The following is a 14495-nucleotide window of genomic DNA, read 5'->3' as shown; positions in this document are numbered from 1 at the left end:
CATATAAAAATTCATTTGCATAACATATAAACTAAATTGTATAGTTTACATTTGCTTCATGATATCTCATTGCGTTACAGTATTTTATTTTTTTCCTCTCTATTGCAGATGTTCTTATCCAGCATTCAACGGAAAGCCTCGGAGTAGAAGTCTTGGTGAGCCCAACTGTAAGCACACTGAAACAATGCGCCAAGAATTTGCTTTCTACTTCAACCGGCCACAAGCACCTCATTCATGTGGGCTACACGTTCGCTGGTTCTGGTTCCTGGATTTTACAGAATGGAACCTTCTCCTTCGATGACTTCCTCGAGATTTTCCAACAAGCTGATGTCCAAAGCCAGAAACGATGCAACATTCATATTCATTGCGCCGAAGTGGGATGCTGGAATAGCGCTAGTTTCGCCGAGGATATATTTGCCAAAGTTGCCAACGTAGCTTTCAACCCTCCAGAGAAAGTAAACCATGTTCCTGGCTCTGAACATTTGATTAGCTGTCTGGAAAAAGTCCTTTCGCCACAAGGGCTAGAGGAAATAATGAAAGCCTCGCCTCTCGTTGGAAATATCAGATTCAACCGACCCACTTTATATCTGTTCCCAGCTGGCCAAGGCGATTGTGCTTTATTCGGAGTTAATGGATTTAACATGCTCATAGATGGAGGATTCAACAGGAAACCATGCTCATGGGAATTCATTCGCCACTTGGACAGACTAGATGCTGTTTTAGTTACCCGCTTATGTGAAAATAATGTTTGTGGAATGTCAACCTTAATGAAAAGAAAATCTTTGAATAACACTTACCCTCAAATAGGCTATGTCTTCTGTAACATTGCTGAGAATAACGTTTCTGCTCCTAAAGACGAAATGAAATATAAAGATGAACTTATAATAAGTGTTGTGGGTGAAGGCCACAATTTCACCCATACGTTAAATGAGTTGAAACTGAAACCTCATCAGTGTTGGCGGGATTCTTCGGTAGAACCTTTCACTCTGTACCACAAGGTCGGTCATGGAACCTTAGAAATGCATGTTCTGAGTCCTCCAAAAGACAGCAAAGAAATGAAGGAATTCCTAGTTGAATGGAGTTCTTATAAAGAAACATTTTCCAGAATTAATTCGAGCTTGAAGTCCAAACACTTAGAAAATTCTATTCCTCTTTCTCATTCTACATCTATCTGTGCCATTTTAGTCTGGCGACCCGCTGATCCAAAAGACACAATAACGAGAATACTCTTTCCTGGAAGCGCCCCTCAAAGCAAAATATTCGAAAGCCTAGAGAAGCTGAAAACTCTTGACGTTCTTAAGCAACCGGTGGTAACAAAAGCATCCCTTAGTGTTGTTGCTGTCACGAAATCGGTAAATAAGGTTGAGAAATCCATTAGCAAAGCTTCTATTCCTAACAGAAAGAACACTGCCTCTCCCGCACCATCTGTTTCTAGTGTTGCCTCTAGAAACGGTGATATCACAGGAGTGAAGAAAGAAGTGAAAAAGATAGTAAAGGAAGTTAAAAAAGACAACAAAGATATTAAAAAAGAGGTTGTTAAAAAAGAAATAAAAAAAGAATCTGTGGTAAAAGAAGTTAAGAAAGCTAGTACTGCTACTACTACTTCTATTCCCAAAAAAGATGCAGCACTGAAAAAAGACACCCCGAAAGAACCCAAGAAAGAAAATAAGGATCTTAAACCACTCCAGAAAAAAGAGAACAAAGATGTCAAAGCTGTAATCGATAAAAGAACTGAAGTAAAAAGTGCAGCGAAGAAAGTCGAGTCTACATCAGCAGTAAACAAAACTGTTAGTGAAGTAAAAAAATCTACTACAACGGTCAGAAAAAGTACTACACCCGTGAAAAAGGATGCTAGCAAAACAACTGTGCAGAAGACTTCTGAACTCAGAAAATCTGCACCTCCTAAATTGTCAGATGCAAAATCCGCCAAAGATGTAAGCAACAAAAAGACGGCTGAAGCTAAAGCAGTGCCTAAAACAAAGCCAAAATCTGCGAACTCTACTCCTAAAACTACACCAAAGACAAAGCCTGCCGAAGTACCTAAAACAGGCAGTAAAATGACTAAAGCTGTTGCTGCCAGTTCTGTCGTTGCTTCTGCAGTTGCAGTTACTGTCGCAGCCTTAGAATTAAACGAAAAGAACGAAGAAATAATTGAAGCAGAACCGGAAGTAGTTGATGAATTAAAAGACGGAGAAATAGTGGATAAATCTCAAGAGGTTAACGTCTCCCCCTTGCCACCAGAAGTGGTATCTCCCACTCCATCGGAATCCATATCATTAACACCTTCAGATACACTATCGTCAGCACCGTTAGAGACTGTATCGCCTACTCCTCCATTGACCAATGAACCGATGTCAATAGAAGAAAAGGAAGTTAATGAAATAAAGGAAATAGAACAAGATATAATGCCTTATGAAGCAGAAACTACTCAGGAAATTATTGAAAAAGCCGAGGAACAGATAGAAGACTTGGAAGATGAGCCAAATGAACTTGAGTTGACTCATGCCAAATTGCAAGAGAATGCTGATGCAATGTCCACTTCGTTTATTGATACTCAAGACGTTTCCACGCCAGAAATTGAAGAAGTTATTATGAAAACAGAAGTAACATCTGAGCAGTATGCTTCCAGCCATTTTCAAAGTTCATATGTTGAAAAAAATATTGAAGAAATCGAAGCTAATATTGAAGATGGAGGAAAACAACTCGAAGTGGATGATAATATCGAGAAAAAAGAAACAAACCTGAGTGATAAATTGGCCCATCTATCCATGGAAGGTAGTTTTTGCGCAGGAATGTTGCAACAAGAAAAAATGGATCTGCCAGAAGATTCCAACATTAAAGCTTTAGAAAATGAGCAGATACTCAATGAATATGATATTAAAGATGTAGAATCGAAAAATGTTGATTATCATGAGAAAGAAACTATTGACAGTAAAGAAGTTACAAGCCACCTTGGAGAAACTGAGAAAGAAACTATTGATAGCAATGAGGGTACAATGGAAGAAATACAATCTGGAGAAACTGAGAAAGAAACTATTGATAGCAATGAGGGTGCAATGCGAGAAAGCCACCCTGGAGAAACTGAGAAAGAAACTATTGATAGTAATGAGGGTACAATGCGAGAAAGCCACCCTGGAGAAACTGAGAAGGAAACTATTGATAGTAATGAAGGTACAATGCGAGAAACCCACTCCGGAGAAATTCAGAAAGAAACTATTGATAATAATGAAGGTACAATGCGAGAAAACCACTCCAGAGGAATTGGTAATGAAGCTATTGGGGGTTACGAGCTTGAATACCGGGGAAACATCTATGGAAATGAATATCAGGACCTCAATGAAAGATTTGAAACGGAATCTATTGATAGTGGCGTGGCTACAATGCGCGAAGGCCGTACTGGAAGAATTGAAACAGAACTTATTGACAATGTCATGTTTGAATTGCATGAAAGCATTGGGGGGGAGGAGGAGGAGGAGGAATCTGATAAAAGATCTGTTGAAGATGATTTGGATTCTGACTTGCAGGAAATCTCTACTGGAGAGACTGAGAGAGAGGTTATTGATAGTAACAAGGTGGAAATGCGGGAAAGCCCTGTAGGAGAAATCGAGAAAGCTCATTTTCCCGAAGGGCATGAAAACTTTATGGAAGAAAATAGAAAAGAATATGAGCTGGAAATGCAAGAGAGCTTTGGGGGAAAATCCGAAAAGGAATCTGAACCAGAAATGAATGAAACCTTTGCAAGAGAAACTGAAAAAGATCGTGAGCTTGAAATGCATGATAATTTTGAAGATATTCAGAAAAAACACGAATCGGTAATGCACGAAAGCTATATTGCTGAAGATGAAACCTTTGATTGCGCTCAAACATCCGAAACGATTGAAGAATCGCATTATGAAACCAAAGAGTATGTTGAGTTGAAAGAGAAAAAAGATTCTGACTTGTGCATTGCATCAGATACTGTTGATAAAAGTAATCTTGAAAGTGAATGTTCTACCTCGGATTTTGATGATAAGTATGTAAATGAAATGCAAGAAAAGGAAATGCCTGAAAAATATCACGAAGATGATCGCATTTCTCCTGCTGTTGATCAACTGCACCATAAAGATTACCATGCCGAACAAGAATTTGGTCAGCAAGAACTTCATGCTTCGCCAGTCAGTCACAGAATGGCCGATGATTATGATATACCTCAAAATATCATTGATGATGCTGAAATGCAAGAATCCTCTGTAGATGAACCTGAAGAAATAGTCCGTAAAGAATCCGCTGTTTCAATAACACTAAATGATAACGAATTAGGAGTTAAATATGACGACGATTTAAGAAGAAAAAGTTGCACAGAATCAGAAGACGATGTGGATATCCAAAATTACATGATAAATGACCGAAAAGATTCTTTTGATCAAGACAAATTAAACGTTAAACGTGATTCTGATTCAGATAATGAAGATGTTGTGAAAAGTCCAACGCCTCATGCAGTAGTCGATTATGAGGGACATATAGAAGACACCACACAGGAGTTCGAAGCTTCAAAGGAAGAAAAGAATATTTCACAGGAAAACACCGCATATTCCTCTGAAAAGCAAGATTTTGATGAGAAAGATCGTGATTCGGCTGAAGATCAAGAGGATGATGACGGCGAAATGATCAGACATCCCACACCTCCTGAAATGAAATACTCGGAAGATGAAATGCGAGATCCAATTGGACAACATTATATTACTGCTCCAGGAATGAAATCTCAAGTTCCGGATATAGCTGAGCAACCCTTATATGAAGAATCCGAAGATGTCGGATCTGAAAGGTCAGTTAGTCCAGTAGTTGAACAACCTGTCTTCGGAAATGTTGTACAGGCTGATTATCCTGAACTTGTGACTGTATCTGGAGGAACAACGCCATCTGAGCCCCAATCTCCAAAAACTGGTTTCGATTCGAAGAAAATTGTATCCGAAACCGCTGTTATGGAGGCACTGAGTGAGCATGATTGCTCTGAAAGTTCAGCGCATAGTCCTTTAATACACGATTCCGCTAATGCATTTGACCTACCTGTTTCAGAAGAAACTTTCCAAAAAGAGGAATCGCAAGGTATGACTTTCACAGACTTGCGTACTGAGGAACCAATGTTTGTGAAAGATCAAGCACTACCAAGTGAACATGAGCCAGTTTTAGATCACTCTGCACCAATTGATGATAAATTAGAAAAACTTCAAAGTGCGGATTACGATGTACCTTCTGATGAGGAATCGTATAGTCACGACAAGTCAGAAACTAAAAGCGAAAAATCAGACGGGGGAGATGATGAGAAATCAGACTTCCATCGCGATGACAAGTCAGATAATCAGCATGATGGAAAATCTGATATTATGGATGATGACCAGGCCGAAAGGAAATCAGACATGCATGACGATGATCGATCTGATTCCCACTATGATGATTTCGGAGGTAAAGAGACTGGCAGTTATGAATTTCATGATGAAACTCGATCGCATGCTACTGGAGATGAACAGATTGAATTCGATGAAAGTCATAAATATGACGCTCATTTTGAAAAGGATGGAATGCAATCTAACATAGCTTACAATACATATGAGGCTCATGGTGAATCAGGAATTAATTACGAAGTTTCTTATGATAATGAAATCCCAGTAGTACAAGAAAAGCACGGTGAAGCACCTCGCGATTTCACACCCGACATGCTAGATGAAAAATTAGATTATAAAGGTAATGTTATCGATAGTGAAGTCGAATCGCATTTGCAATCTACATATTATGAAAATGCAGAATTAGAAAATCAAGAAAATTTTAACATCCCTTCAGATTTCCGTGATGAAAAGTCATATTACGATAATTATGAAACCAACATGACATCAGATGATAGACCCGATTCATATTCACCAAATAAGACTGAGCCAGTTGCAAATAAAGTGGACATGGAACAATTCGAAATCAGCGGAAACATTGAAAGTGTGGGTGATAATCAAACAGAAATGCATTCCAATGAAATTCCAAATGTTAAAGACATTCCTGAGCACACCACTAATTCCCAGTTTGAAGGCCATGAAAGCGAAGAGATTGGAATTACAAAACATGAAGAATTTCAGTCCACAAATGAATCCACTTTCTCTGGAGATGTATCGCAGGTTGAAAGCTCATACAAAGAATCCATTTATGAAGCAGCTTCATCGCACTTAACTGATGCTTATGATGATATTAGCCCTCAACATTCTGAAAACTTCTCCGGCTTAGAGAACAAAGTTTTAACTGAAATGACTGAAGCTAAGCAATACGAAACATTATCCAAATTTGAAGAGAATGTTCATACTTCAAACGCTACTTACAGTGAAAGTTCCTTAGTTACAAACACTGTTTCTGATGAAAAAGATTCCCATGTAGCTGTATCTGAAGCATCCGATTTTGACAATTCGAATTATAAATACGTTACCGAAGAAACGACCCATTTGACTTCCGACAAGGACTTCGAACAAGCTACGATCTATCAGCAGCAACATGCATCATATGGAGAAACCATTGAAACATTTTCAAAAGAATATTCGAGTTCCTTGCATATGGCTACAAAGGATGGAATTGAGGATCATTTCGGTCACCCAACTGATTTTACCTTTGCTGAAAGCATGCATGGCTTCGAAGAATCCAAATTTGGCAATCCCAATTCTGGTCCTGTAGGAATTCTTTCCCACGAAGAAAGTTATGCAACTCAAACTTCTACTTTCGAAAACAGAACTGATAACCAAGAAACTGTATCATCTAGTTTCAGTGATTCCCGAGAAAAATTGGAAGTAGCATCTGAAGAGGGATCCACATTAGGCTTAACCAATGGAAAAGATCAGACGTCTTGGAGCCATTCAGAATACACTTCTCAATTCGAAACAAGCTCTTCTTCCGTAATTGAAACTCATACAAGCTACACTACGAGCTCTGAGCAACAAGAAACTGAGTATATAATCAATTCTAGATTCCATTCCGATTCTCCTGAAGATAATGTAATGCGTAGTGATTCATCCCCGGATGTCCCACCGTATCCAGTGAATTCTGATGGCCAGTTAGCCGACTTAAAAAATTCAGTTCTTGGGGAATATAAGGATGAATACGCTAACATAAATTTGTCCAATGTCAGTGGAGCTCCTCTGTCGCCCAACAAAGTTCACAATGCTAATCGGGATAATCCTTATGGAGAGTCTTCTGAAGATGAAGATAGTACTTCAGTTCCTGGAACAGTGTCACCCTATGCTTACACCAATAAAGCTTACGCTAAAGAAGAAGAGGATGTAGATGGAAACCACATTTATAAGGAATCATTTGCAATGGAGAAGACTGAAATCTTAAAGGAATTCGATGGGAATAATCCACAATCGGTCACCACTCACCAAATGTCTTATTCTCAAGGTTACCAAGAAACCACTGGAGGCGAAACAAATTATGATTTTCACCTCGAAGAATGGGGAAAGCCCATGGGTCTGCCCACACCACCAGACAGTTCTAATAAAACAGCCGTGAAAAAGGCTGACAAGTCTGCTAGTAAAACAAAAAGTGCTATTGATACTAATGGTAAAGCCTATGCTCTTTCTGTTGCCTCTAAGCTGTCTTCCCCACTCAAGAAGCCTAAACCTAAAACAACCAAAGAATCAAGCTCTGATCCTGTTTATGTTGATCTGGCGTATGTTCCTCATCATGGAGATCCACAATACTGCGATGTAGAGTTCTTCAAGAAAATCCGTGCGAGATACTACGTCTTCAGTGGTATCAATCCAAGCAAAGAAGTGCTTAATGCACTTCTTGAAGCCAAGAAATCCTGGAAGGAAGATTTAGAAGTTACTATTATACCCACGTACGAGACGGATACTTTGGGCTACTGGATGGCCCAAAACCAGGACGATTTGGCGACGTATTCAATTGAGGTGGCTCCGTCAGCCAGTAGATGTACGGTGAACCTTCAAGATCATGAAACAAGTTGTGCTGCTTATCGCTTAGAATTTTAAAAAAAATTGAAAGACTTTTTGAACGTTTTTAAACATGCTTTTGTTGAATGGGTGCTTCTTTGTTAGCTTTCAACCTTCAGGAAAGAACTTCTCGAATCAAATGAACTGGCTAATAAAAAAATAAGATAAATGGAAACTTCTATTTCTCATACTAAGGCCAATTCTTTATTTTCTGTCATTAAAAGAGTATTTAACTCTAAAGGAACCTTTTTTATTTTATTTTGATAATGAATTCGGTGATATATATTCAATTGCTTGACAGATTTTCAGTTTGTTTTTTAAAGTGGAATACAGATTTTTTTTATTCCATTATCTTTTATCTGATGATTTAAAAACCACATGAACTTGAGTGTCGTCTACTGTGCAGGCCCGCTTACTTAAGGCATATTTTTTTATGGATTTTTTTCCTCTTAAATCCTGTATTCCACTTTGGAAAACTCCATTTAGTGCCTAATTGAAAATAAGTGAGAAATTTAATGTAAAAGAATTTACAAGAGAATTATCAGATGTTAGTTTAAGAATATTTCCAGCTTTGTAAGCCTTGTTTGCTTCAGTTTTTTCGAGGCAATGTTGAAGATAATTCTTGGATTAAAAAAAGTAATATTTTATTCTAATGCTGTTCATGATACACTCAAGCAAAATTATTGATATATGTGTATGTGTTCGAATTTTTATTGGAAAGTCATTTTATATGAATGTACGAGTTTGCGATGTATATACTATTTAACTTGTGATTCTTTTTTTATGTATTTAAGACGAGTATTATTGCTGATTAGCTTTGTGTTTCTTTTGTGTGCTTATATCTGTAGACTCCAGTAGCTTATATTTGAGAACTTTGTTTTGAAATTATGTAATTCATATTTTGTCAATGTAAACTTTTCTTCTTTTTTAAAAAAAGTATAACTTTCTATATGAAATGGTGTGTGTCTTAAAAGCTAATTTGCCATTGATTCAGTAAAAACTTGACCATTTCGCAATCTTCACAATTCTGAAATTTAAGTCTCTAGTGATGCCATTTAAAAAAAATATTTTATCTCATGCAATTTTAATCTTTCTGAGTAAATACTCATAAACTCCGATTTAAAAATTCATAAATTTAAAATAATGAAAAATTTTAATCTTTTTTGTCACTGGATTTTTTAATTTTCAGTATTTTGTAAAAAAAAATAACAATTCGGAATGTGAACGATACAAAGGGGAAAACTGTGCCTTTTTGAAGCTATAAATAATAGGAATATTACCCACTAAATATTATGGCATTTTTCTTATTATTATGGAAAATCTTATTTACATTTAAATTATGTATCATTTTAAATTACAGATTCAAAGTTTTTAAATATTTATCAAGCAAGAGAATTTTATAGTTTTAGTATTCTTTAAAAATAAAATGGTATTTAATTTTGAAATAAGTACTTTTAATTAAAATGGTTCTACTTCAAAATGTAGGATGAGCATATGAGTGCAATATATTACGAATTAAAGATTTTGATTATATAAAAATTCAGCATGTTAAAATCTTTTGTATTAATGTCTAATTTTTTTATATTTTTTGAAAATGTTTATTTTTTATGCATGCAGAATTTTAGAACTAGTCACTTTTTACTCATTGATGTATTTTTCAAGTTTTGTAAAAAAAAAAAAAATCTCCAAGTTTATGGTTTTGTTTTCTTTAGAACTTTCCAAAGAAATCCATGTTTATATGCACATCCTATTTATCCATTGAAATAATAGGCAACCATTTTAATTTTTTTTGTCACTGGATATTAAAACTTGAATGCTATTCTAAATTGTTCCATTTCAACAAATGAAATTTTTTGAATAAAATTATTTTTAAGTTGCAATGACTTCAGCGATATTTATTTGTATATATATATATAATATATGTACTTGAAGTTCCGAATTCACTTTAATCTGTATTTTATCGCGAGAAATCTTCCTGAACTTTTTTTTTCTTTTTTGAAGTTTAGTTTTCTGTAACTTGTCTTAAAACAGCATCTGAAATCATGTGTCAAAAATGTCTTGACCATGCAACAATAATTTAATGAGAATTTTTTTCTACCATTTTTCAACAATCATTATTACAAAATTCATATTTACGAATAACAACTTTGAGGAAATGAAAAGTGTTTCGAGAACTTATGTTGGAAAAGAAACATTGTCAGCTATTGAGCAGGGGAAATCAGAAGTCTAAAGCTTCATTGCTTAAATTTAGTTTTTTATTTACAAAATATAGTTCTGATACTATTAAACTGAATTACCATTTTTTCCCCCTTTAATTTAAAAAACGCAGTTTATTTCATTAATTTAGTGTTTCGATGGTCTTCTGGAAGACGAATTGTTGCTAAATGTTTTGTGATTCAATTAATAGATTGAAGATCAATCATTAATCTGCAGCATCAAATGTTGCAAAATCTGAGCAGTTGAGTTGCATGCTTTACCTTGAGCAGAGCAGATTGTTTAACTCTACACTGCTTACTCAGAATTTAATCAAATCTTGATGTTAACTTGTATGTTAAAAGCATACGCAACATCCGCCATTTAATCTTTCATTTCACAATTATCGCGGAGGACACATTTTAAAGTATTTTGTAACGATTTTTTAATGTCTTTTACCACTGGCATGATTGTGTGTTCTTCATCTGCATGAAGCTTTTCTCCATTTACTGTGTTAACAGGATCATGCTTACGAACATAATTTCCATTTTTTTCTTCTTTTTTTACTTCCTTCGCAACTCACTTGGATGGTGAATTAACATCTTTTAGGCCTCTTCAGATTCGAGCTGCCTTCCAATTCCAACTCTCGAATCTAAATCTTTTTTTTCTAAGTTTGCAAGCGCTGTTAAATATGGTTCCCAAGTACAAGGGGGTTATAATAGAACTTCCCCTATAAAGGGCATCCTACAACGCAAACGGGTGAACGAATTGCAACGAAATTTGGTATATAGACTATACACGAGATGCGCTCACAGGATTTCTAGAAAAATTTTATTGCCAAAACGTCCACCAGAGGGCGCCTTTTCCGGAAAAACATTAATTTTAACACAATAAACGACCATAACGGAATACAGAAACAATATTAACATTTATTGACTAGTTTCTGACCATCTTGTCATCGAACCACATTAAGTAAAGGTAAGGAAACAAAATAACAGTTGAGCAGAAACAAGAACAAATTAGAACGAAATTGCACAAGAGGAGCAGTTATTATCGTGTCCAAGATGATGTAGGAAAAGATGCTTCAAGTGATCACCCTCATTCACTGTACAATATCAAGTCGACGGACAGTGTGTTCAACAGCAGATTGTAACTGATCAGTTGTGATGCTTCGCACATGAAGCGTTATGGAGCTCTTTAAGTCATTCAACGTCCCAACAAGATACCGTCATCATTACAGCCAGAAACATCGGCATAAAACATGATGACGACTGCAAACGTTTCTTATTTTAACCTGTTTTGCATAAAGCTTTCTCTTCGCAAGCATGCGAATCTCGGCAATTTTTCTAGAACTGACAGCTTTTCCCAGTTTTACATTTTATAACTCGTAATTCTTGTTCTGGATTGTTAATATTATTTATGTATTACGTTTTGGTCATTTATTGTGATGAAATTAATGTTTTTCCGGAAAAGGTATCCTATGGTGGACATTTTGGAACTAATTTTTTTTTCCAAAAAATTCTGTGAGCGCATCTCGTGTATAGTCTATATACTAAATTTCGTTGCAATCCGTTCGTCCGTTTACGCTGTAGGATGCTGTTTATAGGGGGAGTTTAATTATAACCACCCTTTATATAAAGCTTTGAAACATCTTCAACAGTAATACTGGCAATTTTCTTTTAGTTTAGCATTAGCTTCTTTCACATTATAACACTGAAGCATAAAGTAGAGCGTTTTATTCCGCTGTTTTTAATTTAAATTTCAGAAAGTATTCAGTCTGGAATAATATTCCACAAGGAATAATGAATAATTGTCCAGATTTTTTTTCCATGCTCTTTAATTCTCTCAATAGGTTGAGAAACTAGAGCTGCTTTTCAATCTCTTAGAATATTATTTTAAATGCATATTTGGGAACCGCAGCAGAACCGGTTAATTATTTTTACTCCACGTATGTACCACGAAAGATTTTTGCACATGCTGAGTTCAGGCGACAATTTCGCTTAGGTGAAACTTATATCGTTTAGAATATTATTAGTGTTTTCACTAAATTATTTTCATGGTGATATTTATATACATGTGTTTACAATTTTTAATCTCTTGCAAAACTTATGTCCAACATGTATGTTATTCATAGGAGGCTTTTTGTCGGTACTTTACTACAGAATCCCTTAGTTCGGCACGAAATGGTAGATGACGTTGTTAGAAGACCGTTTCTTCCTTCATTTTTATTTCCTTTTGTCTTTTTATACCGAGAAGGTTAAATGATTGAAAAGAGGATTTCTAGAGAAATGGAAATGTGAATTCGGCTGAAAATACACCCATGCAGAATCCATAACGTGTTTCAAAAAAAAAAAAAAATGTTGCGTGGACCACAGCAGTGCTTTAAATGTAAAATGTCTGGTCACGCAAAAGCCAGCTGAAATGTTTGCAACTGGGCTTATTTATGTGGAACCTGCATGGTATGTAAATGCCTTGAATACTGTTAATGAGCTTTAGAACTACTATACTATTCCTTTATTTAATTATTTACAATTTACTTGCTAGGAAAATATAATAGTATAACTTAAGTGTCCCGCTTAGTATGCCAGATCAAAATGCTTTTTCAAGCTTCTTCTAAGCATTTTATAATCATACAGTGCTAAGCAAAATGTATGCTGTAGTTTATATAGAGAGAATCTGTGGGTCCATGAAAATCCGTATGTATGCTGCCCAGAGCTAGATTGTCTGTTGCAATGATGTCCCCGTTTATGTGTAATTGTATTTTTTTAAGTTTAATCTTCAGATCGAATATCAAATGCTTACGAAAACCAATACTCTTAGTCAATATTTATTTCAAAGAGGTGTTCCAGTTCAGAATGTGACTGGTTGTTTGCACTTTTACTGTTTAGTATCATGCAATATCACAATGGGCACTTAACTGGATCGTACTCATTGCATATCGTACATATTTTGATACCTTAATACTGTTCTTGGCCCTCATTAAGCATGTCTGGGCTATTTAGAACAATCAGATTGATTGATTGATCAAACCTTGCAAAGCATTTGGTGTTCGATTTAATTTGTTTTCAAATACGTATATACTGTGTTACCAACCAACCAACCAATGTCAATGGACTTTATAGTTCCTTCAAAAAGACAAATGTGATGATTTTTTTTAAAAGAAACTTTTTAATTCTCTCTCCCATCACAGTGCGCGTCTTCAGCTGCGATATCTTTCCGTTTGCTTCTTGTACTGATGCTCTGTGGGCACTGTGATTTGTGTGTTGGCACGTTCCACGCAAAAACCGAACGTTGCCCAGAATGTAAACTGTAAGTTGTTGAATAAAAAAAAAATCGTGTACCTCATACTAATGGTTCTTATTTGTGTATGTTGTGTATTTTAGCACTTGTTGCAGGACTTCGTACATCATATATGAAACACAATGACGATTTTAAACCCATTTGATTTAGTATACAGTACACTTCCGAGTATTCGGTTCGCGATTATCCGGGTTTCGTACTCTCCGGTTTGGTTTTCTTTTATCGTAATTAAATGAGGAAGGCAAGGCATTGCAGAAGCAGTAATTTATTAAGAGCTTTTTCAGAAACTAAGAACTATGAGTTTTGATTCTTTTCTTTGGATTGCCTTGGTAATCATTTATCAGTGAAAAATAAAACCAGTTTGATTTAATTTTCTTAAGAACTAGGTCTACGATTTACTGTAATGCATTGTTTGTTTCCTGCATTTAAGTTAACCATTACCGAATTTTTGTTAAAGTGAGAATTTTATATCCTTTAACTTACTTTTTCTCTAACAAAGTACTGAAACGTGCAGTGCTATATACAAACATATATAAGTACCAATACAGAATCTTCTATTATAACTCTATATGCTACCGGCAACTGTTTTAGTATAAAAACGTTTAGTATAAAACCGGCAACACCAGATAGAATCAGTAAAAATTTGAAAATAATAAAATAATAATAATAATGAAAAAAAAAAAAAAAAAAGATAAAATAAACTGTAACTAAACTTCAAGCGTTCAGTATAAAAACGTTCAAGCGTTTAGTATAAAAACTGTCTTCTGGTATTGGTGGGCAAAGAAATGAGCTCATATATCTCTGGTCTATCCGGCTTTTTTGTTATCCGGTCTGTCCTTCTGCCGAATTAGGCCGGATACTTGGGAGTGTACTGTATTTTTGTTGTCACGTCTATGAACTCATGATAAAGGGAAATGTGATATCACCTTTTGAAGCGATACCGTGCCTATTAGGTAGCACGCTAAAATAGTATATATGTTAGGAAGGGAAGTAGGTTGCCTTCCTGGAAAACTAATAATGAAAGCGTCCCACAGCAATTTGCAG

The 14495-nt window shown here is 35.6% G+C and overlaps 1 protein-coding gene across 1 annotated transcript in view; it reads left to right on the top strand.

Moving 5' to 3' along the window:
• Positions 1-13496, top strand: part of LOC129988858 (microtubule-associated protein futsch-like) — a 156715-nt gene extending 143219 nt beyond the window's left edge. Inside the window, exon 3 of the mRNA XM_056097136.1 lies at positions 109-13496. Coding sequence (XP_055953111.1) covers positions 109-7997 — 7889 coding nt within the window. The 3' untranslated portion in view covers positions 7998-13496. The remainder of the gene's footprint in view (positions 1-108) is intronic.
• The last annotated feature ends 999 nt before the right edge of the window (positions 13497-14495 follow it).

This window comes from Argiope bruennichi, chromosome 10 (assembly GCF_947563725.1).
Source record: "Argiope bruennichi chromosome 10, qqArgBrue1.1, whole genome shotgun sequence".
NCBI lineage: Eukaryota > Metazoa > Arthropoda > Arachnida > Araneae > Araneidae > Argiope > Argiope bruennichi.
This window is presented reverse-complemented; position numbering and strand designations above follow the sequence as displayed.